A 27498-nucleotide genomic window follows, 5' to 3' on the forward strand; every position below is an offset into this window, starting at 1 on the left:
ATTAGGCAGAGGATGTAAGTCTTGGTTTTAGATTATTTTGGTCTGATTATTTAACTCTTCAGGTCTCTCTTACTCCAAATATGAGGAGCTTACTTATGCTCCTGACTTCCTGATAAAGCTGTAAATATTAAAATGGGTTTGAGTTAGTAGATCCTAAAACACTTCAGGAAGCTCTTAAGTATTGTGCAAATGCAGGAGATTCATCTTATTTACCTTAGAATAACTGAAAAGGACCTTGAGAAAATTATACTAATTTGTAGATTAAACAAAGAATTTGGTGGCCATTTTCTTCTCTGCCGTTTGATCCAATTATACACACAGGATATGGACAGGTGCCATTGTGCTCAGCTATTTTCCCTTATGTGAGAGCCTTGAGTTGAATGTTTCTCTGGGCAGCTAATCCTTGGCACCACAGCTTTGTTCTGATAGTGGCATCTAGCACTAGATTGATTTAACTGAGTCTGAGGTTTGCTCTTTTCGAAATGTGCTCTCTAGGCGGCTTTTTTGTGGCTCTGACATGACCACATGCTGCTGCTGCTTTTTCTGCCTTCTAGCACCACATGTGAGGCTAAGACATTCTGACACCTGCCATTTGGAACCTTTACTTGCTGAAAAATGTCAAGATTTTCAGACAAGATGAAGATGAAGACAGATATAACTGATTTTTTCCTTTCTCAGGAATAGGCTGAGGGCATTTGTTCATAGATGGATAAATTGCTGAAGTGGTACAGTTCAGTTATTTTTGAGAGTGCACCACAGGTTTTGTGTAGAAGGTTCAGTTGTGTTTATGTGTCCTTATTCTCCTTTGCACCTATTTGGTGTGATACTAACTTGATCTTTGTAGAAGTAAAGGTTTTAGTGATTATTTTCTGGACTTCACTAGATAATAATGAGGGTTGGTGGGGTGTTCCCATCCTTACTCCTCATTTTTATTAAAAACTTCACTAGGAAATTGCAGATTTTTGACGATGAGCTTCTGTTATGATTATATGTCATACACATGTGCACACTGATGACCATCAAATCTAAAACTGCCAGGCATAAGACCTCCTGTTTAAGGTCCTTGCTGCTTCCTCTTCCCTTTTCCCTCTTGAGCCATCTAAATGTTCTGAGTCTAGGTGATTGATTAGTAATGAAAGACAGGAGAAGTGTTTACTTGATAAGTGATAAGTTTTTTCCTTCTAGTAATTAATAGCTGCCTGTTTAAGGAAGGAAATTGAACTCTGGTAAAAAAGGAAGGCGTAAAAAAGTATTATTATTTTGCATATTATTACCTTTTAATATTATGGTTAAATTATAATTGGCTGTATGCTATTGAGTAAACTATTTCCTCTATTTCTAATATATTAATCTTTGTCTTGAATCTCAAGTCTGATTACATCACAGAGATGGTGATAGTCTAATTTGGTGTAATTTGGAAAAGAAATTCCAATGACTGTAATCTTTTTGAATTGCAAAAAAACATAAAAAGATTGGATGAAAAAATGCCCTAAAAGTCATTTTTTGGGAACCAGACCATGTTGAAAGATTGTGGGTCAGATGTGAAGCTACATCCTCTGGCATCACTTTGGAAAGCTTTTTCTCAAGTGGCTTTAAGTGGCACATGGAAAAGGGAGAATGAAGATGGGCCAACAGGCTTGTTCCATATAGTGTAATTTGTGAAGACTAGTAGATAATTTGTGAAGACTAGTAGATATGTAAAATCCATCTTGAGCAATTAGAAGGCAATAAGGACTAATGACTTTTATGTTATCAATAAGATCCATGAATTGGAACATAAATATTTGAAAATATTTTATAGTAGAAGCTTAGTAGCTCTTCAGTAAAGAAAGCTTCTTGCTTAGGCTAGCTACACTGACTTGAATTATATAAAGAAGGATTCTTCTTGCAAATTTAAACTGTCTTTATCTTTTAACTGGATTCTTCTTATTAGAACAGTTTTTCTATAGCATCACAGAATATATGTCTTAGGTTATAGAAATAGCATTCATATAAGCCTTCTCCTCTTTGGATTTACTTTTTAGAAGTGGATAATCACTAAGGAAAAACTATGCATTATTTTGGGTTTCACCTTGTAAATGAACAACCTTAATAATACTTTGACCTGAATCAAACATGTTTTACATTTGTTGAAGTATGTTTCATACTGTTGCTAATTATGGTATAAGACAAGATTTGAACTTTAGCTGCCATCTTTGGTTCCTCTTAACTTGAAGTACAATAGATTTTCAACAAAGAAAGGGCTGAATTGGAATGTGAATTATTTTAAATGGCTCTAAAATGAAAATGACTAATAAAATTAGACAAAAATGCCAAGATAAATCAAATGTATTTTTAAGATGATATGCTTGTTCTCTGTAATCTTTTTTTTTTTTTTGGAGACGGAGTCTCGCTCTGTTGCCCAGGCTGGAGTGCAGTGGCCGGATCTCAGCTCACTGCAAGCTCCGCCTCCCGGGTCTACGCCATTCTCCTGCCTCAGCCTCCCGAGTAGCTGGGACTACAGGCGCCCGCCACCTCGCCCGGCTAGTTTTTTGTATTTTTTAGTAGAGACGGGGTTTCACTGTGTTAGCCAGGATGGTCTCGATCTCCTGACCTCGTGATCCGCCCGTCTCGGCCTCCCAAAGTGCTGGGATTACAGGCTTGAGCCACCGCGCCCGGCCTGTTCTCTGTAATCTTTACCACAGTGCACCATTTATCTTTCTTATTAATTTGTAAAGTAGACATATTTCTTATATTTTTCATAAGTAGGATGTCAAAAGCCATAGGACTGACCAATGATTCTGAAAACACTGGCACAGCAATCCATATTCTTTAGTATGAACACTCCATCCAGTCTTCCTAGGGGATAGCTCAGGCCCATCTGAAGCTGAAATAAATGAAAATAGATTTATTTATTCCATAATATATTAAAGTCAGTTGCAAGTTTTCTTTTCTTTATAAAAAGGGCTAATATGTTTAGGATGCCAGTTATGATAGGCTTTGCTAAAACAAAACAGAAAAGTTGAAGCTACGAGAGATATTTATGTATAAGCTTTCACATTTTTCAAGGGCTTGGTATTTCTTTTGAGTTTTTGAGGCTTTAGAACAGTGATTCTAGTGATTCTCAGAGTGTGGTCCTAGACTTCATCAAAATTAAAAACTTTTGCTGGGTACAGTGGCTTATGCCTATAATCTCAGCACTTTGGGAGGCCAAGGCAAGAATATTGCTTGAGCCCAGGAGTTTGGGGCTGCAGTGAGCCATGATCATGCCACTGTACTCCAGCATGGGTGACAGAGTGATATCTTGTCTAAAAATATTTTAAATTAAAAATTAATTTTTTTTTTTAAATTAAAAAGTTTTGTGTTTCAAGTGAGATTCATCCCAAGTATGCAAGGATGGTTCAATGTGTGCAAGTCAGTGAATGTGATACATCACATCAACAGAATCAAGGACAAAAACCCATATGATCATTTCAGTAGATGCTAAAAAAGCATTCAGTAAAATCCAATGTACCTTCATGATGAAAACTCTCAACAAATTGAGTAGAGAAGGAACATACCTCAACATGATAAAGTCCATATATGACAAACCCACAGCTAATATACTGAATGGGGGAAAACTGAAAGCCTTTCTACTAAGATCCAGAACAAGATAAGTATGCCCACTTTCCCACTTCTATTCAACATAGACCTAGCCAGAGCAATGAGGCAAGAGAAAGATATAAAGAGCATCCAGATTAGAAAGGAAGAAGTCATATTATCCTTGTTTGCAGACAACATGATCTTTTATTTTAAAAACCTAAAGACTCCACCAAAAAACTTTTAGAAGTGATAAATGAATTCAGTAAAGTTGCGAATACAAAATCAACATATGAAAATCAGTATTGTTGGCCAACTGTGGTGGCTTACGCCTGTAATCCCAGCACTTTGGGAGGTCAAAGCGGGTGGATTGCTTGAGCTCGTGATTTCGAGACCAGCCTAGGCAACATGGTGAAACCCAGTCTCTACAAAAAAATTAGCTGGGCATGATGGCATGTGCTTATAGTCCCAGCTACTTGGGAGGCCGAGGTGGCAGGATGGCTTGAGCGTGGGAGGTGGAGGTTGTAGTGAGCCGTGGTTGTGCCACTGCACTTCAGCCTGGGTGACAGAGCCAGACCTTGTCTTTAAAAAAAAAAAAAAATCAATATTGTTTATATATACTAGCAGCAATCTGGAAAATAAATCAAGAAAGCAGTCTCATTTATAATAGCTACACACACACACACCACACACCACACACACAGAATAACCAAACACACACACACACACACACACACACACACAGAGACACACACAGAATAAAATTAACCAAAGAAGTGAAAGATTTCTCCGAGGAAAACTATAAAATACTGGTGAAAGAAATTAAAGAGGACAGAAAGTTGGAATAATACTCCATGCTCATAGGTTGGGAGGATTAATATTGTTAAAATATCTTTAATACCCAAGGTGACCTACAGATTCAATACCTATCAAAATACCAGTGACATTCTTCATAGAAGTAGAAAAAAAATACTAAAAATTCAAATGAAACAACAAAAGACCCCAAATAGCTAATGCAACCCTGAGCGAAACAAAGCTGGAGGCATCACACTACCTGATTTCAAAGTATGCTACAAAGCTATTATAACCAAAACAGCATGATACTAGCATAAAAACAGACACATAGACCAATGGAACAGAAGAGAGAACCCAGAAATAGATCTGTACACGTGGAACCAACTCATTTTGACAGTGGTGCCAAGAACACACATTGGGGAAAGAACAGCCTCTTTAATAAATGATGCTGGGAAAACTGGATATCCATGTGCAGAAGAATGGAACTAGATCCCAATTTTTTACCATATATAAAAATTAACTAAAAATGGATTAAAGACTTAAATGTAAGACCTGAAACTATAAAACTGCTGAAAGAAAACAATGGGGGAAATGCTGCAGAACAGTGGTCTGGGCAAAGATTTTTGGGGTAAGGGCTCAAAAGCACAGACAAAGCAAAAATAGATAAATGGGATTACGTCAAGCTAAAGAGCTTCTGCACAACAAAGGAAACAATCAAGAAAATGAAGAAATAGCCTACTGAATGGGAGAAATTATTTGCAAACTATCACAAAGGGATTAATAACTAGAACATATAAGGAAGTGAAACAACTCAATAGCAAAAGAAAACCCACGAATACTGTGATTAAGAAATAGGTAAAAGACCTGTACAAACATTTCTCAAAAGAAGACATACAAATAACCACTAGATATATTAAAGAAATGCTAAGCATCACTAATCATCAAAGGAATGAAAATCAAAACCACAATGAGATGTCATTTCACCACAGTTAGAATAACTGTTATCAAAAAGGTAAAAAATAAATGCTGGAGAGGATGTGGAGAAATGGGAACACTCATACACTGTTGGTGGGAAGGTAAAGTAGTATAGCCATTGTGGAAAACTCTATACAGGTTCTCTAAAAAAAAAACTAAAAATAGAACTGCCATATAAGTCAGCAATCCCACTGCTGAGTATATATCCAAAAGAAAGAAACTCAGTATGTTGACGAGATATCGTACTCCCGTGTTTATTGCAACACTATTCACATTAGCCAAGATATGGAATCAGTCTAAGTATCTGTCAACTGATGAATGGATAAAGAAAATGTGGTATGTATACACAATGGGATATTATTCAACCATAAAAGAGAATGAAACCCTGTCATTTGCAGCAACATGGATGGAACTGGAGGCCATTATGCTAACTGAAATAAGCCAGACATGGAAGGACAGGTATTGCATGTTCTCGCTTATATGTAGGAGACAAAAAAGTTGACCTCATGGAGATAGAGATTAGAATGGTAGTCACCAGAGTTGGGGGCATGAAGAAGTTATATAGAAGGAATAAGTTCTAGTATTCAGTAGTACAGTGGGGAAATTATAATTAACAGTAATTTATTATATATTTTTAAATAGAATAGAATTGTAATGTTCTCAACACGAAGAAAAATAGATGTTTGATGTGACAGATATCCCACTTATACCCGATTTGATCATTACACATTATATACAGGTATCTAATTACCACATGTACCCCCCAAAATACCCCAAGGATATGAACAGTTATATATCAAGTAATTTTCAAAAATCAAAATGAGCACACACAACTTTGTGTTTCAGAAAACCATTAAGAGAATGACAAGATAAACCGAAATTGGGAGAAAATAATTGCAAATATTGTATCTGATAAAAGACTTGTAGTTAGAATACATAAAGAACACTTTTGACTCACTAGTAAGGAGACAAACCGATTAAAAATGGGCAGAATAGATATTTCACTAAAGAAGATTAGAAAAGGCCAATAAGCACATTGAGTAAATGATTTGCATCATTAATGATTAAAGAAATATAAGTAAAATTATAAGTAGATACCACTTCAAAACCACTAAAATAGCTATACTAAAAAGACAGACAAATAACAAGTATTGTCAAGGATATGAACAAACTGGAGCCTTCTTTCATTGCACCTAGGCAGTTTTCTTTTTTGAGACGGAATCTCACTCTGTCACCCAGACTGGAGTGCAGTGGTGCGATCTCAAGCGATTCTCCCGCCTCAGCCTCCTGAGTAGCTGGGATTACAGGTGTGTGTCACCATGCCCGGCTGATTTTTGTATTTTTAGTAGAGATGGGGTTTCACCATGTTGGTCAGGCTGGTCTTGAACTCCTGACCTCGTGATCTGCCCACCTCAGCCTCCCAAAGTGCTGGGATTACAGGCATGAGCTATCACACCTGGCTGGCAGTTTCTTAAAAAAAAGAAAAAAATTAATATGAAATTGAATTTTAGTGATGGTTGTACAACATTTATTAAAAGTCATTGAATTATATACACTTAACATGGGTGAATTTTATGTAATGTAAATTATACCTCAACAAACCTTAAAAAGAGTAGTCCCAGGACCAGAAGTATCTAATTCACCAGTGAACTTCTTTTTTTTTTTGAGAGGGAGTCTCTGTCACCCAGGCCGGAGTGCAGTGGCCGGATCTCAGCTCACTGCAAGCTCCGCCTCCCGGGTTTACGCCATTCTCCTGCCTCAGCCTCCCGAGTAGCTGGGACTACAGGCGCCCGCCACCTTGCCCGGCTAGTTTTTTTTGTATTTTTTTTAGTAGAGATGGGGTTTCACCGTGTTAGCCAGGATGGTCTCGATCTCCTGACCTCGTGATCCGCCCGTCTCGGACTCCCAAAGTACTGGGATTACAGGCTTGAGCCACCGCGCCGGCCCAGTGAACTTCTTAGAAATGCAAATTCTCAGCCACAGTGAAGTAGAAACTAGGGGGGTGCAGCCCAGCAGTCTGTATCAAACCCTCCAGCTAATTCTGATGTAGGCTCCAGTTTGAGAATTACTGCTCTAGATTCAAGGAAAGTTAAGTGGAAGTATGGGTTGTTTTTGGTACCATTTATGTACATTCAGTCTACCCTGTTCCTGTAACTGCAGGAAAGGTTTGAATTAAGGACTATTTTAGTAGAGTTAAAGGAAATTATAGGGCAATGAGAGTAAAAATAAACTGGCCTTTCATGTTCTTGATACGTCCCTGTGAGAAGCTTTATGATTGTGATGTTTGTGTACCATATGTTGGTAAATTCCTGTGTTCTTTTAGGCTTGCTGTTAGTTAATGAACATAGCATAAACAGGTTCATTTGCCATAACGACAGTAGAAATTTAGATCCCTGAAAGGAATTATGTCTCCTAAATATTTACACAGTGTAATATAGCAGAGTCAGAAATGTGCAGTGATCCCAAAAAAGTAAAGATCTGACTATAGATAAAGAAGTAAATGGAGCAGCCGGCTGAACTGAGCAACTCATTCTTTCCCTCCATCTGTTCAGTGTACTTTAAAAACCATGATTAGAAAAGAGGCTGATCTGTACATAGCATGTGTTTTCAGAATTTTTTTTTTTTCAGCATTAGCTGGGTGGCCAACAGAAATTTTAAAAGTTGAGGCTGCTCCAGAATAGAGCTTCAAGATCCAAACTGGAGGTGAGTATGTTAGATGAAGTTTGTAGATAGGGTCTCCTTTGACTGGATAGTGGTGACTCCTGCTGAGGTATAAGTACAGAGGGAAGTAGAGTTCATGGGGAGAGGGATAAACAAATGTAAGAGAAGGGAGAAAGGGAGAAGTGAGGAATGGCGTCATGAATGTATGTCATTTGTTAGCGGAGTTCGCTGAGATGTTAACAGTACAGTATAGAAACATATTAGTGAATATAGCAGAAACCATTGTTATTTCCAAAACTATATTCAACTATAGGTAGAAAAGAACTGGGCTGTTTGTTGCCGGCAAAGTATATCTCTGCTTCTGTCTTTCTCTTTTTAATTATTATTTACTTCTTACTGTTCTTTCCTTTTGCTTTTTTTTTCTGTTTGTTTATTTGGGATTTTCTTTTTTGTTGTCATTCTTTTTTAACGCTTTTAATAGTATTATTGGGAAAATATAGCAAAATATTAGAATATTCTCAAAGTTGGCTAATTCTCTCTTATGTTATTAGATAATGATGGAGTAGAATAATTTGCAATATATTTTATTCTAAAAAATCTATTCCATAGCAATCTGAACTTCTCATATTTATTACTGGACAAACTCCCACAGATGCATTTAAGCTAAAAATAAAAAAACAAGACATAGGAGCAGTAGAAGAGTAAATAAAGCAAACTTTTCTCTTCGTTAAGAAAACTTCAGAATTCCTTGTGCAACTTGTATCTGAATGAAGTTGCACTTGAAAAGTATAAACAAATGCAGATAATCTGGTATTATATGAGTAAATACAAATTTGAGTACATAAGAAATTGATAATTTTGGAGTTAACTGCAAGAATCAGGAGAAGCAACTTTTGGGTGTTTTGGGGGGATGGCAGGTGGGTTGACGTACTATGTTTTTTAAGTCAATACATTTCAAAATGTTGACCAAAGAACATTTTAATTATAAAATTAGAACAGTATTTATTCCCTGCCCCCTTAGGTTTTGTATCTTGTTAGCGGTGAACCTGAAATGTTTATAGTACTGTTGCAAATAATGATTTCTTCCACAGTTATTGTTCCTTCCTCTCTGTGAGCCTGCTTTTCCTGTCCCAGAGTCAACCAGGCCCTTGCCTCTTGCTTAGTCTAATGCCACTTATGCAGCAGGTCTTGTAGTTGGTCCTGTGGCAGGTTTTTTCTTCAGTTCCCTTAGTGGTGCCATGCAGTACTTATAACAGCTTTATGTTGGTATCAGATACAGGTGGAGAAAAAAGGTAAAAGAGGGATTTTGAAAAAGAAAAGCAGAATGCGGGGAAGGAGGGAAGAGAGATAGTGAGATGCTTACTGTGGAAGGTAATGGGAAACGACAATTTCTGCTCATGCCATTCTTTGTCGAAATTTCTTCTGCCTCAGTAGAGGGACTTAATCTACAAATAGGAGACAAACTTTCCATCTTCTTTGTCCTTCAGTTTGTTGATTTGCTTTTCCCCATGATGACATTTGAAGGTACCATTGAGTTTGTCATCTCTGTGAAGTTTGGAATCCCAAAGTCCAAATTAAAGCTCTGCTTTTTAGTTGGTAATTCGGATCTGTCCATTTTAGGTTTTTTTGTGGTTGTAAAGTGTTCTTTTCATCACTTTGGTATGGGGCACCAAAAGAGAAGTAGCCAAGAGAATTCTGTTCTTTTGAAAGATTGCTCTGTAGCTAAGATATGATAGGATGTCCATCTGGGAGTATACTTAGATCCTCTGGTTGTTAGACTTTTTGTATTCTCCCAGGCTTGGTATGGATCCTTTGTGTGATAACTGTACCACTGCTAGAGTTGGTCTCTGTGGAAAATGATCATCTTTTTTGAAACATAACAAACTTAGAAAAACAAAAACAAAACACTGGTAATTGAAGAATTGCTTCTAACTTGTCCTCCACCAGATGGTGCTAGTGTTACGTATCCAAAGGTAAACTCCTTTGGTATTGAAATAAGGAGGTTGTGTGTTTTCTTTCTCTTTTTCTGCCTCACCATATTTTGCCCTTAGTATTTTTTCATACATACTACTTTCCTGGCATACTGCTGTGTCACCTCACATCTTTTATATTATAGATAGTGAGCTGATTATGCCTTAGTGATCATGAAGGATAACTTGGGAGGCCAAGTAAAATTCAAGAGGGCAAGGACCAAGTGAAATTTTAGGATGTATAATATGTATTTTCTTATAAGATTTTTTTTTTATCATTCATTTGCTTCTTATATGGCCTGTGTGTAAAAGTTGAGAACTTACTCTTGCAGAACTTTTCTGCTTAGCTATCTTTCTTTTATATTATCATAATGATATCATAAAATGTCATTGCTTGAGATCTACAAATGATAGTGTTTACCCAGATTTAAGTTCACAATAACTTTAATAACCTTAAAAGAAAGTTTGGTAGATTAAAAAAAAAAGTTGGCCATTATCTGATATGATTCCTTGTCCAATTAATAATTGTTCTTACATTTTAAACCTTTTCTGATTACATATGAGTATTACATGGTTGTTGCAGAAAAACTTAAAGAAACAAGAATACAATTAAAGTAATAATACATGTTTAAATACTATTAACATGTTACATAAGCCTTCTGTTTTTTTCTTTTACCCAGTTTTAACTTAATAATTTATCATAAATATTTTACATAAGATAAAAATGTTTTATAATAATAATTTCTAATGACAGTGTAATTAAATGAACCCTTTAATGATAGGCATTTTTTTCACTTTGTTTTAGTCACAGTTGTGCTATCATAAATAGTGCGGTTTAATTTTTTTGAATTTTTACATTTCATTCACATACATTGTTAAAAATACAATAGCTTGTTCAGAGAGAATGTACATTTTTGTGATTTTTTGATCTGATTTTCAATTTACCATCCAAGAGTTCTACAGTTTGAGAGTCTTTGACAGGGCATGATTCTGCTTGTTTCCCTATGTCCTCTTCACTAGATTACCTAAGGTTTTTTTTTTTTTTTTTTTTTTTTTTTTTGAGATGGAATTTCATTCCTGTTGCCCAGGATGGATTGCAATGGCACAATCTTGGCTCACTGCAACCTTCACCTCCCAGATTCAAACAATTCTCCTTCCTCAGCCTCCCGAGTAGCTGGGAATACAGGCATGCACCACCATGCTCAGCTTATTTTTATTTTATTTTTTGTATTTAGTAGAGACCGGGATTCACCATGTTAGTCAGGCTGGTCTTGAACTCCTGACCCCAGGTGATCCACCCACCTGGGCCTCCCAAAGTGCTGAGATTACAGGCGTGCGCCACCGTGCCGGCCCTACCTAAGTTTTTAAGGTGACTAGGTATTGCTCATTTGAGAATCCCTGAAATGATAATTCATCATTAAATAAAAGAATTTAAAATTGCTTTGATATTTTCTTAGAAGTAAGCTGTACCCTTTAAGCATTAAATCTTAGAACCCTTATTATTTGTGGTAGTTTAGTTTTTGGCCTTGTCTCCTAGCCCTAAAATACAAACAGTTATTCTTTTGATACTTCAGAACAGGTTATCTCATATGCAAATAATTAAGATTTATGGTTGGTTCATGTTTTTAGTGCTTTCTATTACTTGTTGAGAAACCTAGTGGAAGTCATTTAATCTCTCATGATACGTTTCTCAGTCTGACAAGTTGGAAGAATGTTTTTTAGATAAATTATTTTTAAAACTTTGAGATGAGCTAGGCATTTGGCATAGTAGCTTTTTAATACATTTGTTTTTGATAGGCAGAAGGAAGGAAAAGAGGAAGATGCTAGATATTTGTAGAACTTGAAGAATTCTAATATACTTTTGCAAAGAATTAAAAACATATCAGTCAGTATTGAGAAATTATATCCCAGTTGATTTTTGGTATCTTACTAAATAACTGCATTTTTATTTAAGCAAATTACCTTTAAATTAAGTTCTTCTGTTGACATAAGAAGGCATGTAATTTTAAAATCAGAAAAACCAAGTTATTTACATATTTGAGAAATCGGAAGAAAAGAAATTCATGCAGAGTCTTCATGAAATCTTGTAAATGAATGTGAAAACTGTTAGCCCAATAACTTAAAAAAAAAAAAAAAACTAGTTTTTCTTTCTCATGAAAATAATCTCACCTTCCCATCTCAATTTGGCAAAATATAATAATGATAATAACATTCCTTACTGTCAGAATGAATAGTCACTGTAAGAAATGTTTTGGGAAACCTAGTTTTTAAAAGGTCCATCAATTTACAATCTGTCATGGTAGAAAAGACTTGTAAACTGTAGCGATATCAATTCTGTTGTTTAAACATACATCTTTTATAAAGAAAACAAATTATATTGATTAATGATTCGCTTTATGTAAGTAACACCATTGAATTTTACCTAAGATAAAACTTAGCATTTTTGTGCCAGGCATGGTGAGTCATGCCTGTGATCCCAGCACTTTGGGAGGCTGAGGCGGGTGGATCACCTGAGGTCAGGGATTCTGATCAGCCTGACCAACATGGCGAAATCCCGTCTCTACCAAAAATACAAAAATTAGCTGAGCATGGTGGTGGGCGCCTATAATCCCAGCTACTTGGGAGGCTGAGGCAGGAGAATCACTTGAACTTGGGAGGTGGAGGTTATAGTGATCCGAGATCACGCCATAGCACTCCAGTCTGGGCAACAGAGCGAGAGTCTGTCTCAAAAAAATAAATTAATTAAATAAAACTTAGCATTTTTAACTCATAAGGTTTTTGTCAAAAAATACGAAAGTGAATGCATTGATATTGTAGGTACTTTACTTGCTTTTTAGTTTATAAGTGTGTGGTTTGTTTCCTTAAAATAAAAATCCTAAAAATAGTGCTTAAATAAAATCTTTTTAATTATCAATTTAATTATAGAGAATTGTCATATTATAGATCTGGTAAAATGTAAATTCAATGGTAGCTTCTGAAGTGTAATTTCTTATATCTAAAGCTTGAAATACTAATGTATTGGTTTAGGTGAAGGTCTCAACTATAGCAATTTGAAGGGCCTTCTGAGTACTGTAATAATCTGTAAATAATGAGTTGAATTACAACTGTGGCAATTAAAATCCCCCCAAATAATAAATTCTGCTCAGTCTTATTTGCTTCATGGCAAAATACATAAAATAATCAAATTGCTAGAATTTTGAGCCTAATTTGTTTGTACTGGTGAGAAATTTGTTTCGTGAAATGTAATATTAAATCGTTAGATGTATGAATTTTATATAAAGTTCATTTTTGCTTTCTTCAAAATATATTAGAGATAATTGGAATAATTTCCCAATAGTTTATTGGAAAATTTCCCATCAAACAGAAAGTGTTTTTGTAAATCTAGTATATTTTCGGCAAGTGTCTGTTCTTGAACTCTTAAATAGGAATGAAAAAAGGAGGGTATTATAGCTTTTGTTCTTAACAACGTCTGGAAAAAAATCATCACCTCTCCCAGTTTGATTTGTTTCATGAATTCTTGTCACATATACTTCTTTGGTCCTTAAAGGTTTTATATTGAAGTACTCAATGTTGAGGTTTTTCTGTTCATTTAGGTTTTTAAGATTTCTGATCTATGCTGAGCACTGAACTGTTTATCAGACACTTATTATTCAGTAACTAAAGCATATGAAATTTACTACATTTTGTATTGATTTAATATTAATGTTAATCCAAAATCTTTGGGTGCAATGTGTCACATCTGTTTTATATTCCTCTGTTTAAAAGAAATGGCAGTATGGTATTTGGAGGAATATTTATTATCTGAGTGTTTTTCTTTGCAATAGTTTCCCTCAGTCTATTGAAAATTATAACCTCCAAGAGCCCGGCAAATTCTCAGGTACCCAGTTGCTAAAAACCACAGTTAATTGGAATTTTTATTTACCATTTAAGTTCCTTTTATTTAAATGGTTGTAACTTGGGAGGCTTCTGGAAGTGATAGAAAATAAATCTGTGGTGATATTTTAAAAAATACTCTTTTCTCTTAATAATAGGTCTAGCCTGTACTTTTATGGATACTCTGTCTTTTTAGAAAAGACTTTCTTAGATTGAATGTTGATTTGTATTTAAAACTGAATTTTCCATAGCTGGTTGCTAAATATTCTTATCCTGGGTTAAGTACCGTTTCTTAACCTTTCAGGGGGTCATGAATTTCTCTAAGTAGTCAATGAATGCTAGAGCCTGTTTTCCTAGGGGGGAAATGTATATAAACACAAACATTTTACGTACAGTTCTGATTAATCCTGCCTCTCCCTGCCCAGTAGTCCAAGGGCCCCCGGTTAGGAAATGCCACTATAATGGAACTGAAAAAATCACTTCTTAAGTTAATTTTAACATCACATTATTATGTCACACTACATTTTCTTCACTACAAGCTTTATTTAACATTACATTTTCTCCTTGATCATTATATTATTAGAAGATAAGCATAATCTAAATCTTATTTTGGAGAAAAAGCAATATTACCTTTTAATTTTAAAGCTGGTCTCTGAAATTATGGAACACATTTTGACTCCTATATGTCCTTAAGTTCTGCTTTAGATAAGTAAACAATCCACTTTACCTTTTGATCTAAGATAAAGGTAAAAGAAGAAAGAGATGAGTTCTTCTGGATCTTTTGTTTAGGAAAATAGCTCTTCCTTAGAAAATATGTTGCATTTGTTGTTTGGCACAAAAATATGAATTCTCATTTTATTGAGAGTTTGAGAAACTATTTAAGGGTTACCTGGTTGTGCTGGTTAAGGCTCAGACTTGGAAATCAAGCAGGTTAGGGTCCAAATCTAACTCAGTTCCTTTCCACCTATATGATCTTGGGCTTATTACTTATCCCCAAAATGGAACCTACTCTGTTAAATGAGATAATGTCTGTAAAGTGTTTTTTTGCTTTGTGTATAATATGCACTCAGTTAGTTCTTACTGTATCATGATGATGGTGATGATGAAAAACAGGATGAGCAGCTTGCTTTTCAGTTGTAGTGTTTATTTTTTTCTATTTAAATTTAAGATAGTAGATCTTGGTTGCAGAAAGAGAAGTCCTCACATTCCCCAGAATAATCTTTTCAAGTTATGGTGGCTTACATTTGTCATAAACATTTATTCAAGAATTCTCCAAAGATGGGGATAGCAAACTAACTTTTCCACATTATACTTCTCAGTGTTCAGTTGTTACAGTGGGGCAATATGTTAAATGTCATCCGTTAAATTTGCCTCATACAATTGAAGTAAATACTGAGGAGCAGAGAAAGAGGGAGGTTGCTAAGAGTGGATTAAAAAGTGAGTCCTAACATGTTTCTGGTTTTGAATATTGACACCTACATGGTCACGTGGTGTAGAACCACATGTATTGTGTGTACTTAGAATAGATGATGTTTCTTTGCATGTCATATCATAAAGGAGAACTCTAATGTAAAAATTTCTGATAAGCTGTACAAATGGCAATCCCCATACAAATGTCAGCTGTAAGACAGTATTTTCATTGCGGTTTCTATGGTATTTGTAGCCAAAGAAGAAAGGAAGAGAATGAAAGAGAATGATTTGTGTGACTATTTGATTAAATAAATGATGAAATGAATTAACACCTGCTTGAGTGGAAGGCTTTAAGTTCACTGAAAGGATGATGATTTTCAGACCCTCCTGAAAAGTCGGATGACATCCTGTCTGATCCCCCTTTTTTTTCCATGTTGTGGTTGTAAATTATAACCAGGTAATAACAATAACAGTGCTTATGATGGTGGTTTTTTGTATGTCTGCATGTGCACATATGCACACATATGTCCATATGCTCTCCAAGATGCCTTAGAATGATTCATCCAGATAAGAATCATAAATGTCAGTCAATATGGATTATAAACACAGGAGAGGCTAAGTGCATTCTGAAAATTTTGACGTTGGCATCATGGGAGAGTATTCATTGTATTAATCTGTAAACCATCTATTGTTACCAGTGACAGAGAAAGCAACTGATTGAATTCATTATGGATTTAAGTCTGTGCATTTCGTATGTGAAAAAAACAAACACTGCATCATCATTTTATATTAATGAAATATCAGATGCTGTCAGCATCATTGAGATATGAAGAGAACACTTTGCCCTGTTTTTTTTTTTTTTTTTTCCTTGTAATGCCTGGTTTCATTCCTTTATTTTCTTTGACCAGGCAGGAAGTTTGGAAAATGATATTCCCCTTTTTCTGTCTTCTCAGTATCGTCAGTGAAGCAGGAGCATCAATCTACAGTGTCAGCCCTGAAGCTAACAAAGAGATGCCAGGACTGGACCCTAATTTGAGAAGTGCAGGTAAGAAACTATGAACCATCACAAAAACATGTGATTTTGATATTTTGGACAGCATGTGTGGCATGCTAAATATTCTAAATATCAAAGAAAATTTAAAGTTACACTACATGCATAAGAATTGGCATATTAGAAAGAAAGTGATTATGGAAAAGAAGAGGAAGAATATTGTACTATTTTAAAGAACACTACTATTCTATAGTGCAAAGTTGACCCACAAAGTCTTTAGCAACATTAAATGCCAGAGAGTTCAGTAATAAAAATAATAGACTGGGTGCGGTGGCTGAAGCCTGTAATCCCAGCACTTTGGGAGGCCGAGGCAGGTGGATCATGAGGTCAGGAGTTCAAGACTAGCCTGGCCAAGATGGTGAAACTCCGTCTCTACTAAAAATACAAGAATTAGTGGGGCATGGTGGCAGGGGCCTGTAATCCAAGCTACTCAGGAGGCTGAGGGAGGGAATTGCTTGAACCCAGGAGGCAGAGGTTGCAGTGAGTCGAGATCATGCCACTGCACTCCAGCCTGGGCGACAGAGTGAGACTCTGTCTCAATAAGATCTTTTATTATTGTTACAAAATATTATTAAAGCTTTTTGTTGGCAAAAAGTAATATAGTAACAAAATATTTGTAATACAAATTTATGAATGTACACAGACTTTCAGTTTAGTGCCAAATATTTGTCAAATGGCTAGTTTCTCGTCTTGCTAATAGAGTTGTCATTTGATCATGTTTTACTTAAAACAGTCTGCTTTGGTTTTAGTTGTATTTGATTGCTTTGATTTCTGTAATGGGGAATAGTCAAAATCTTGTGTGTGAAGAAATTAAGATACTTTGATGCATCTCATGAAAGCAGTTGGTATCATAATATGTTAGATCAGGTCAGTGCATTTTTCTGTATAATAGGTGAATATTTAGACCGCTTGGTTAGTAATGGACCTGTTATTTAATTTTTTCCTTAAATATTATCATCAGATTTCATTGGCTGTTCTTGAAATTTATACCTGGAGAGATATATATGAAATTTTTACATTAATCTAAATCTAAAAGTGTTCTTACATCCAAAAGAACTTGTAGTTTCCCTTCAGTTGTTTCATGACATAATTCACTCTCTAAAATGATCATCTTCTTAAATCCTAGCTAAAAATCTTGCTTCTCCTGGGAAGCTGCTGCTTAGCACAGCAGCTCAGCGTGATTTCTATCTCCTCACCATGTACTCTTTTTGTGGTTGCCTTATAATAATAATGGCAGAAGGAATAGAAAAGTAGTCATACTGGGATCTACTAATAGTAATTTTTTAAGCACTTAGTATATGTGAAACATTGTGGTATGTTACTAAGATTATTTTATCCTCTCTATTGCCCTGTGAGATATTTATTATTATCCCCACTTTTAAAATAGGAAACTAAGGCTTAAAGAGGCCAGATAACCAGTAAATGTGCACATAATATTTGTGTACCTAATTTCTATGATAAAAGGGCACTTTCATATATAAAAAAATAAAATGCAGAATTTCTCAAGTTGGCACTGAGAAAGTATCTCCCAATAGTGTGTTGGAAAAAATATTTAGACCATATTTTCTGAGAGATAACAATCCCTCAGGCCTCCCACTGCTGAAGAGACTGCTGTTTCTTCTTAACCACTGGCCCATGTGTGTAAATAATTGTCACAGTGTTATAGGTGAGACAGAATTACAACGTTCCAACAAGACTCTATGAAAATAGAGGATAATAAAATGGAAAATCATTGTATGGTTCTAATTACTCTAATTTCAAAGTCTGCTATGTCTTCGGTGTGTGATTCAGTGTAAGTATCTGTGTCTTCCTTCTGTGTCTTAGCTCACTTCTATGTGGCAATGACCATGTTTAATATATACCTAGACACTTTTGAGTCTGGTCCTGGAGTCAAATATTCAAAGAGGTTGGAGTCTCTACTCTTGGTTTTCTAGAGTCCACTTTCTTTTCAATTCCTATTTCTCATTGAGAGTCTTTCTTTTTCCTGGTGATTGATGCCAGGGGTGACTTTTTAATTTATGTGAGATCTGAGCTACCTACAGGTGTGGATTTTACCTTTAAGTCCTCTAAATGTTTACTGTATAAGAATATAACAGAACTTCAGCATTCATGTGTGTGTTAAGCATGTGTAAGAAAATGACCCTCATTACTACATCTCATTGACCAGTTTATCAGCTTACTGAAAATAGAAGTTGTCTTCTATATATATGCTTAAATTCCCCATGATGCATTGTATGTGGCCTTTAAATTGGATGGATATAGTAGATGGGTAATATTAAACTGTTTATTATGGATTTAAAGTGGAAGATTGAGTGTATGTTTTATTCCTTCTCTCCTTCTGAAATTGATTTAAATGACATGATAGAATGAAAGCATAAACCTACTAAGATAAAACCTACTAAGATAAAAGGAATGGGAGAACAGATAGCAACAACAACAAGATTTGAAGCTTAAAGTGGATAGATGAGCAATAAGTCACCTAGTCAACTTGAGAATGTTGAATTCTGAGACAGCATTGTAGAAAATACAGAACTAACCTAGGATGGATCACACAACCCCTATAGGTTCAGGAAATGGTGCCAAGTACTTTGGAAGTATGCTGAGAGGGTTGAGGCTGGGTTGAAAATGAAAGTATTGGTTGAAAGTCTGTTTAAAAAGCAACGAGACCAAATTAAACATAGGCCTAGCAATTTCACTCCTACACATGTTGCCAGAAAAATTGAAAACAGGTATTCAACCAAAATACTTGTATGCAAGTGCTTATAGCAGCATTATTTACAATAGCTAAAAGTTGGAAACAACTCACATGATGAAAGAATAAACAAAATGTGGTACAGCCATACAATAGAATATCATTCAGCCATAAAGAGAATGAAGTACTGGTACATGCTACAACACCGTGTGAACCTCAAAAATGTCATGCCAACATAAGTAAAAAAAAGCCAATCCCAAAAGACCACATAGTGTATGGTTATATGAAATGTGCAGAATAGACAAATGTGTAGAGATTGAAAACTGACTGGAGGTTGTCAGGGACTGGGGAGAGACAGGAATGGAGAGTGACTGCTTAATGGGTACAGGGTTTTCTTTTGGCATAATGAAAATGTTTTGGAACTTGATAGAGGTGGTGAGGCACAATATTGCAAGTATCCTAAGTACCACTGATTTCTGTACTTTAAAATAGTTAATTATATGTTACAAGAATTTCACCTCAATACAATAACAACAGCAATTAACATCCCCTTCCACAAGTCTTTTCACTACTTTTGCAGAAGACTGGGGATTTGTTCTCTGGAGAGGGTTAAACAGAAGGATTCTACAAAGGAGGACACAGCTTACAAATGAGAGTGGGGATGCTACTGAAGTAAAGGGGAGTTGAGGAAATATTTACATGCAGTTGTAGAGATCTTAGAGAGGAATCAATCTATGCAGATAAGAGGACTCTGCCAATACAAGAGACAACATTGAAGAAACTTGAGATTAGAGGTACCACAAAGAAATGGCCACAGCACCCAAAGTAAAGCCATAGTTGATAAGCCTTACCACTGGGCAAAGCACTTAATGTCATTGTTTTAGCATCCTGCCCCTGGTGGACAGTCAAAGGTCACCTAACATGTAATGAAAACTTATACTATTAATATTAAAAACAGATGCCAAAATACACTAGGGAAGAAAAAAAACTACTTGGAGGAAATAGAGATGATGAAGACAGAAGAAAAAGTTTAACATTCTCAAAGAAATAAAAAATATTTTATTTATTTAGAGATATATTTACATAAAATAAAAGTCACCCTTTTTAGGTACATCATCTATGAATTTTGAAAAGTTTACACTAGTTGGGTAACCTTCAGTCTACCTCCATTACAGTGAGGATACAGAAAATTTTTTTCAGTTCAACATATTTCTCAGCTTCTTGTTCAAAAATGTAATTATTACTTAGAGGGTCAAGATTATAATAGATTTGCATCAAGACTGCTAAAACTACATTTTAATAAACATTATAGTGAAAAAATTCTAATTTGGAGTTGTTGGCTGAAAAAGACAACGTGGGGGAATTTTGCTTATTTTCCTCTGTTCCTGTCTGACGTCAAGGGGAAGGATAAAATGAGATGAATATTGGACTTTAAAAATACAGATGTCTAATATTGCTAGATAACAGGATGAGACAAATTTTAAAGAGAGTACAGTTCACTATAGTCTTTTAAGCAAATAAATTGATTTGCTCCAGAAGCTTTAGGATTCTAGATATTTCATAGAATTGAAAGGCCAAAACCCATGACATTCTTTTTCTTTGGATATAAGACATATTATGAGTGAAGAGAAATGTTGCTTTCAAGGTTACTGTATGTGGGCATGCAAGTTATATACTCAACCACTTATCCATAGGAAGTAGCTCTGGTTGCATGTCTTTTAGGATGATAATCTTTACTCAGTCTGGGGTCCCTTCCCAACTTTTGGCATATCAAGTGTAATTTTTTTCTCTAATGCTTAACTTTTTGTATTATTATCCCATATTAATTGTCTTCCTCTATACATTGAGCTATGTTACCATTTAATAAATTAGCATTTATTAAAAAAACCTCTAAAATCCCTATATGTACTTTATGTTCTCATTTCATTGGTCTATGTAGCCTACCACAATGCAACTCTCAATTTCTGTGGCTTATAACATGCCTTGCTTTAATTTTTTTAAATTGCATTTTTCATAGTATTTCTTTTTTTTTTGCAAATGAACTTTAAAGCCATTTAATTAATACAGTTGACCCTCTGCATGTGCCCACAGATTCAACCGTGGATTGAAAGTATTTTAAAAAAAATACAACAATAAAAAAATATAGATTTGAAAATATAGTGTAACAATTATTAACATAGCATTTACATTGTATTAGGTATTATAAGTAACCTATAGGTGATTTAAAGTATATGGCAGGGTGTGTGTAGGTTCTATGCAAATGGTACTCCATTTTATATAAAGTACTTGAGCATCCACAGATTTTGGTGTCTGCAGTGATCCTGGAACCAATCACCCAAGGATACAGGATGACTGTATTTGTAAAAGTCTATAGTATATAGAGTGAAATTCTTTAAAATTTCCACTTTCATCCCTGTTCTGCATGTTTTATTTTTATTATTCATGGGTTGTTTATATATATATATATGTGTGTGTGTGTGTGTATGTTTAACATTGTGAATAGGTTTTTATCCATGAATCGATTGTTTTATTGTTTTTATTACATTTTAATTTCATCATACTATACGTAAGATCTCTGTAATTTATTAACATATAACTACAAGTATGTACCCTTTGACCAGCATCTCCTCATTCTCTCCACTCCCCAACTCCTGTGTTATTGGTTTGATAGCATATGGTAGAAGCATCAGTTTTTGTTTGTGTGTCTTGAAACTACCCAACTAATTGGAATCTTGTTAGTTCTGATATTTTTTCATTTGATTTGCTTAGGTTTTCTAGGTAGATAATCATATGTAAATAATGTCATTTCAATATTTATATCTTCCCTTTTTGTCAAGTTGCATCAACTAGAGTTTTCTGAACAATGGTGAATAGTAGTGAAACAGCAAACTATTGTCATTATATGTGGGCAAAATAGTATTTGGCATACATTTGGACATACTACATTTTAAAAAACAATAGCTTTGTTGAGATATAATTTACATAACATAACATTTACCCTTTTAAAGTGTACAAGTCAGTGTTTTCTAGTATAGTCAGAGCTGTGCAACTATCACCACCGTTTAGTTTTATAACTTCATCCCAAAAAGAAGCCCATACCCATTAGCAATCACTTCCATTACTGTCTTCACTCACCACCCAAACTCCTGGCAAACATGAATGTACTTTCTCTCTGTATGGATTTTCCTGTTCTGGACAGTTCATATAAAAGAAATCATACAATATGTGGTCTTTGTGACTGGCTTCTTTCACTTAAGCGTAATGTTTTCAAGATTCCACATGCTGTAGCATGTATCAGCCCTTTATTTCTTTTTATTGCCAAATAACATTCTATTGTATAGGTATACAAGATTTTGTTTAGTCATCAGTTGATGGTTTGTTTTTTTTTTAACATTTTTGGCTATTACGAATAAGGCTGCTATGAAAATTCATGAATAACATTTTATATGGACATAATGTTTCCATTTCTCTTGAGCGTATACCTGAGAATAAAAAGTGGGACACGTGTAACTATGTTTAACATTTTCCAGAAATCTTTTTGACTTCTATTACTTTGCTGTCCTCATCACTTATTCTCTGCCTCTTTTTTTACTTCCTCCTTTTCTTCTTTGTCTCAAAATGTGACGTTCCCTAAGTTTTGGGCCATAACTCTTCCTCCCTTTTAATTATCTTTATCAGCAATTCATTAGACTCCCTTTTCCTGAGCTATCTCCCTCTTACTTTCAAGAATCTATTGTCGGCTTGATCATTCTCAACCTAGAGCTCTGCATTATTACTGTCTACTAAACAACTCATTCTTGATTATCTTGCCGGCAGGAAAGTAGCACCATCTCTCTCTAAAGCCTGGATATAGGAGTTATAAAAGTGTTGTATGACATTTTTGTTTTCTCAGTGCATACAAAAGTTATGTTTACACTATAGTGTGTTAAGAATCTAATGGCATTATATCTCAAAAAAATATGTACACACCTTAATTAGAAAATATTGTTAAAAATGCTAATGATCATCTGAGCCTTCAGCAGTTCACAATCTTTTTGCTGGTGGAGGGTCTCGCCTTGATGTTGGTGGTTGCTGACCGGAGTGGTGGTTACTGAAGGCTGAGATGTGGTGGCAGTTTCTTAATATAAGACAATAATGAAGTCCCCTGCATCAGTGGACTCTCCTCTCACAAAAGGTTTCTCTGTAGCATGTGATGCTGTTTGGTAGCATTTTACATTCAGTAGAACTTTAAAATTGAAGTCCATGTTATCCATTCCTGCTGCTGCTGCTTTATCAACAAAGTTTATGTAATATTTGATATCTTTTGTCATTTCCACAATGTTCATATAGCATCTTCACCAGGAATAGATTCCACGTCAAGAAGCCACTTTCTTTGCTTATCCCTAAGAAAGCAGCTCCTCATTATGTCAAGTTTGATTGTGAGATTGCAGCAATTCAGTTACATCTTCAGGGTCCACTTCTAATTCTAGTTTTCTTGCTATTTCCACCACGTGTGAAGTGGCTTTCTCCACCAAAGTATTGAATCTCTCCAAGTCATCCGTGAGAGTTGAAATCAGCCTCCTCCAAACTCTGGTTAATGTTGACATTTTGCCCTCCTCCCATGAATTATTAATGTTATTAATAGCATCTGGAATGGTAAATCCTTTTCCAAAAATTTTCAACATACTTTGCCCAGATCCTCAGAGAAATCACCATCTATGGTAGCTATAGCCTTACAAAATGTATTTCTTAAAAAATAAGACTTGAAAGTCAAAATTACTCCATGACCCATGGTATACAGAATGGATGTTGTGTTAGTAGGCATGAAAACAGTATTAATCTTGTACACCTCCATCAGAACTCTTGAATGACAGGTGCATTGTCAATGACCACTAATATTTTGTAAGGAATCTTTTTTTCTGAGCAGTAGGTCTCCATGGTGAGCTTAAAATATTCAGTAAGCCATGCTGTAAACATATGTGCCATCATGCAAGCTTTGTCGTTTCATTGATAGAGCACAGGCAGTGGACTCTCCTGTCACAAAAGGTTTATCTGTAGCATGTGATGCTACATAATCTAGCATAATTCTTAAGAACCCAGGGATTTTCAAAATGGCAAATGAGCCTTGACTTCAACTTAAAGTCACCAGCTGCATTCCCCTCTGATAAAATGAGTCAGGCTGTCTTCTGAATCTTTGAAGCCAGGCATTGACTTCTCCTCTCTAGCTATGAAAGTCCTAAATGAAATGGCATCTTCTTCCACGAGAAAGCTATTTTGTTTACATTGACAATCTGCTGTTTATTGTAGCCACCTTCATTATGATCTTAACTAGATCTTCTGGATAACTTGCTGCCGCTTCTATATCAGCAATTGCTGTTTCATCTTGTACTTTTATGTTAGGAAGATGGCTTCTTTCCTTAACCCTCACAAACCAGCCTTTGCTGTCTTCAAACTTTTCTTTTGCAGCTTCCTCACCTCTCTCAGCTTTCATGGAATTGAAGAGAGTTAGGACCTTGCTCAGGATTACACTTTGGCTTAAGGGAATGTTGTGGCTGGTTTAATCACTCAAACTTTCTCCATATCAGCAAAAAGTTGTTTTGCTTCCTTATCATTTGTGTGTTCACTGGAGTCACACTTTTAATTTCCTTCAAAAACTCTTCCTTTGCATTCACCACTTTGCTAACTGGCCCAAGAGGGCCACCTTTCAGCCTTTCTCAGCTTTCAACATGTCTTTTCAACAAGCTTAATTATTTCTAGCTTTTGATTTAAAGTAAGAGACATGCGACTCTTCCTTTTACTTGAACTCTTAGGGGCCATTGTAGGGTTATTTATTGGCCTAATTTGAATACCATTGTGTCTTAGGGAATAGGGAGGCCCCAGGAGAGGGAGAGAGGGGAATAGCCACTTGGTGGAGCAGTCAGAACACACACATCATTTATTGATTAAGTTTGTTACCTTATAGGTGTGGTTCGTGATGTTCTAAAACAATTACAATAGTGATATCAAAGATCATCGGTCACAGATTACCATAACAAATATAATTTAATTTTGAAATATTGCTGAGAGTTACCAGAATGTAACACAGTGACCAGAAGTGTGCCCATGCTGTTGGAAAAATGGTGCCAGTAGACTTACCCAACTCAGGGTTGCCACAAATTTTCAATTTGTAAGAAATGCAGTGTCTGAGAAGCACAATAAAATGAAATGCAATACAATGAGGTGTCCATATATTCTTAAATTCTTGACTTGGTTTACTGTTGTGGGGGCTTTTCTTGTTGTTTTTACTCAAAAGTATATAGGCAATGTATACGTGTTGAAAATCATTCTTTTAAATGTTACATTTACATTACACATTTAAATGTTAGGCTAAAGAAATAATACTTGCTTTAGAGAAATTCAAGCATATCTCTACTTTAAATCTGTAATAATGAATGTGGTTATTAGAGGAAAGCATTTCTCCTATCACCTTCAGTGCTTGCACTAACTAACCTTTTGTAATTGATTTCTTTAAATAATAAAGATGTATGTGAAGGCCTTGGAATCCCTATCTCTTCTGGGAGAGAAATAGATTGTATAACACCAGCTCAATGTTCTCTAAGCTTGCTTTGCAAGGAGCTATATGTCACTATATGTTAGATGTAGTAATAAAGGATATGAAAAAAACTTGAATGATCATGCGTTGAACTTGATGTTCACAGTAGATAAGTAGATCTTATGTCTGATTAGAGAAGTGGTACAAATCAGTGACTGGAGAATCTAAGAGTCACTTGCAAGAGATGACTTTTGTTTCCAGACCTTGAACAGCTTAACATGGAAACAGGCACAGGATTTTCCTTGATGGTCTTAATATTTTCACTTAATGAATTTATATTTCATCCAACCTGTATGAGAAGGTGACACTGATCAGCTTCCATGTGTTTTGAAAATGGAAGCAGTTCATGTAGAAAGACTCAACGTAAATATGCTACTGGAGAGGGAGGTTACCTTTAGAACTATTCGTAAGAGTTGTAGTATCTTTTTTTCTAGCTAACTCTATCTTATAAATGAAAGATGTGAATTTTTATTGATATTTGGTAAAAAAAAATGACAATAAATGACGATCAAGTAAAATCGTGACACAGTTAAAGGAATGTTTGAAATTAACTCTAAAGTTTCTTGAGCATGGATTGTAATGGTCAAGAAAGGGATGTAATTAGAACTATGGTGTGTTAAGAGACAAGCAGTTGGGACAGAAGGAGATCACTTGCCAGGGCAATCTTGCAGTCATATTCAAGACCACATGAGTATATTCATTAGCCAAGTAGCTTGATCTCTGGTTGCATTAAGATATGATTCTGCTGGGTGCAGTAGCTCACGCCTGTAATCCCAACACTTTGGAAGGGTGAGGCAAGAGGATTGCTTGAGCCCAGGAGTTCAAAGCTGCAGTGAACTGTGATGGCACCACTGCAGTCTATCCAGGGCAACAGAGTGAGACCCTATCTCTAAAAAAAGGGAACTTTAAAAAAAGAGGTAATTATATCATTTGTTCATTATTTGGGGGACCTAGTTCTAATAAGCATATTTGACATATAAAAATATCATATTTGTAATGATGCAGGATTATTTAAAACAAGATTTTGCTTGCTCTGTGAAGCATGAGGTATCCTATTATGCTTTATATAAAGAATGAATAGGTAATCTTGTAAGTATAGGGAATAAACGTTTTATTTGTTTTTCTAAATCTATAATCCTGTCAAACTACTTGTGTTCAAGAATGCTTAGGAATTCTGATGACATAATTCATCATGAAAGTTTGCATTTACTTTTTGTGTGCGGGGAAAAGAGAACTTTGAAACTTAGCTAAATTGTTGGCCTTTTTAGAGGGATGATGAGGAGGGACAGGATTAAGTACTTACATTATGAGGAACTAATGTAAGTAATTATTAGGTACTGCTTTTCACATTAAGTCATACTTGTTTTCTGATTCTATTTTTTCAGTTTCCATAGCAAGGCGTGTACAAGATCCATTAGCTGAGCTAGTGAAAATTGAGCCGAAGCACATTGGAGTTGGAATGTATCAGGTAAAGCAATGTGGATCATTTAATTTATGAAATCCATCAATACAAGGAGCAGTACTCAAACCTGGCATAGTAATTAAGTGTCTATGGGAGTAGATTCCCATTTTCAAGGTTATACAGTTTGTGGGAAGTAGGAGTTTTAAGTCATCAGGGAAGGAGGGAATTATTTTTGTCATCGTTGTTCTGGTGTTAATGATTTTGATTAAGACTTAGAATTGACTGTGGTCAGATTTAAAGACTATGAGAACACTGGATGAAACTAATAATTAATTTGGAGAGAGAGCCTCTTCTTTTAACATTATTATAAAAGTGGAGGTGCTACAGGGACATGTTGGCTCTTTGTGTAAACCGGTATGAACTATTGATCTTTATTGACCTTTCAAGGAAATGTTTTTGGTACCTTCTCTCTCTTGTTTTTTTCCTGTATTTCCCATTCCTACTTGATTATTATAGTTCGTTTTTGGTCATTACCCAAAA

The 27498-nt window shown here is 35.3% G+C and overlaps 1 protein-coding gene across 4 annotated transcripts in view; it reads left to right on the forward strand.

Annotated features, from left to right (window-relative positions):
- Positions 1–27498, forward strand: part of SRBD1 (S1 RNA binding domain 1) — a 221317-nt gene that overhangs the window by 106148 nt on the left and 87671 nt on the right. For all 4 annotated transcript variants that reach the window (XM_005575971.5, XM_045369393.3, XM_074011856.1 and 1 more), the window contains 2 exons: positions 16196–16287; positions 26942–27024. In XM_005575971.5, the coding sequence (XP_005576028.3) occupies positions 16196–16287; positions 26942–27024 (175 nt within the window). The remainder of the gene's footprint in view (positions 1–16195; positions 16288–26941; positions 27025–27498) is intronic.

The sequence above is a fragment of the Macaca fascicularis genome, chromosome 13 (genome assembly GCF_037993035.2).
Source record: "Macaca fascicularis isolate 582-1 chromosome 13, T2T-MFA8v1.1".
Lineage (NCBI taxonomy): Eukaryota > Metazoa > Chordata > Mammalia > Primates > Cercopithecidae > Macaca > Macaca fascicularis.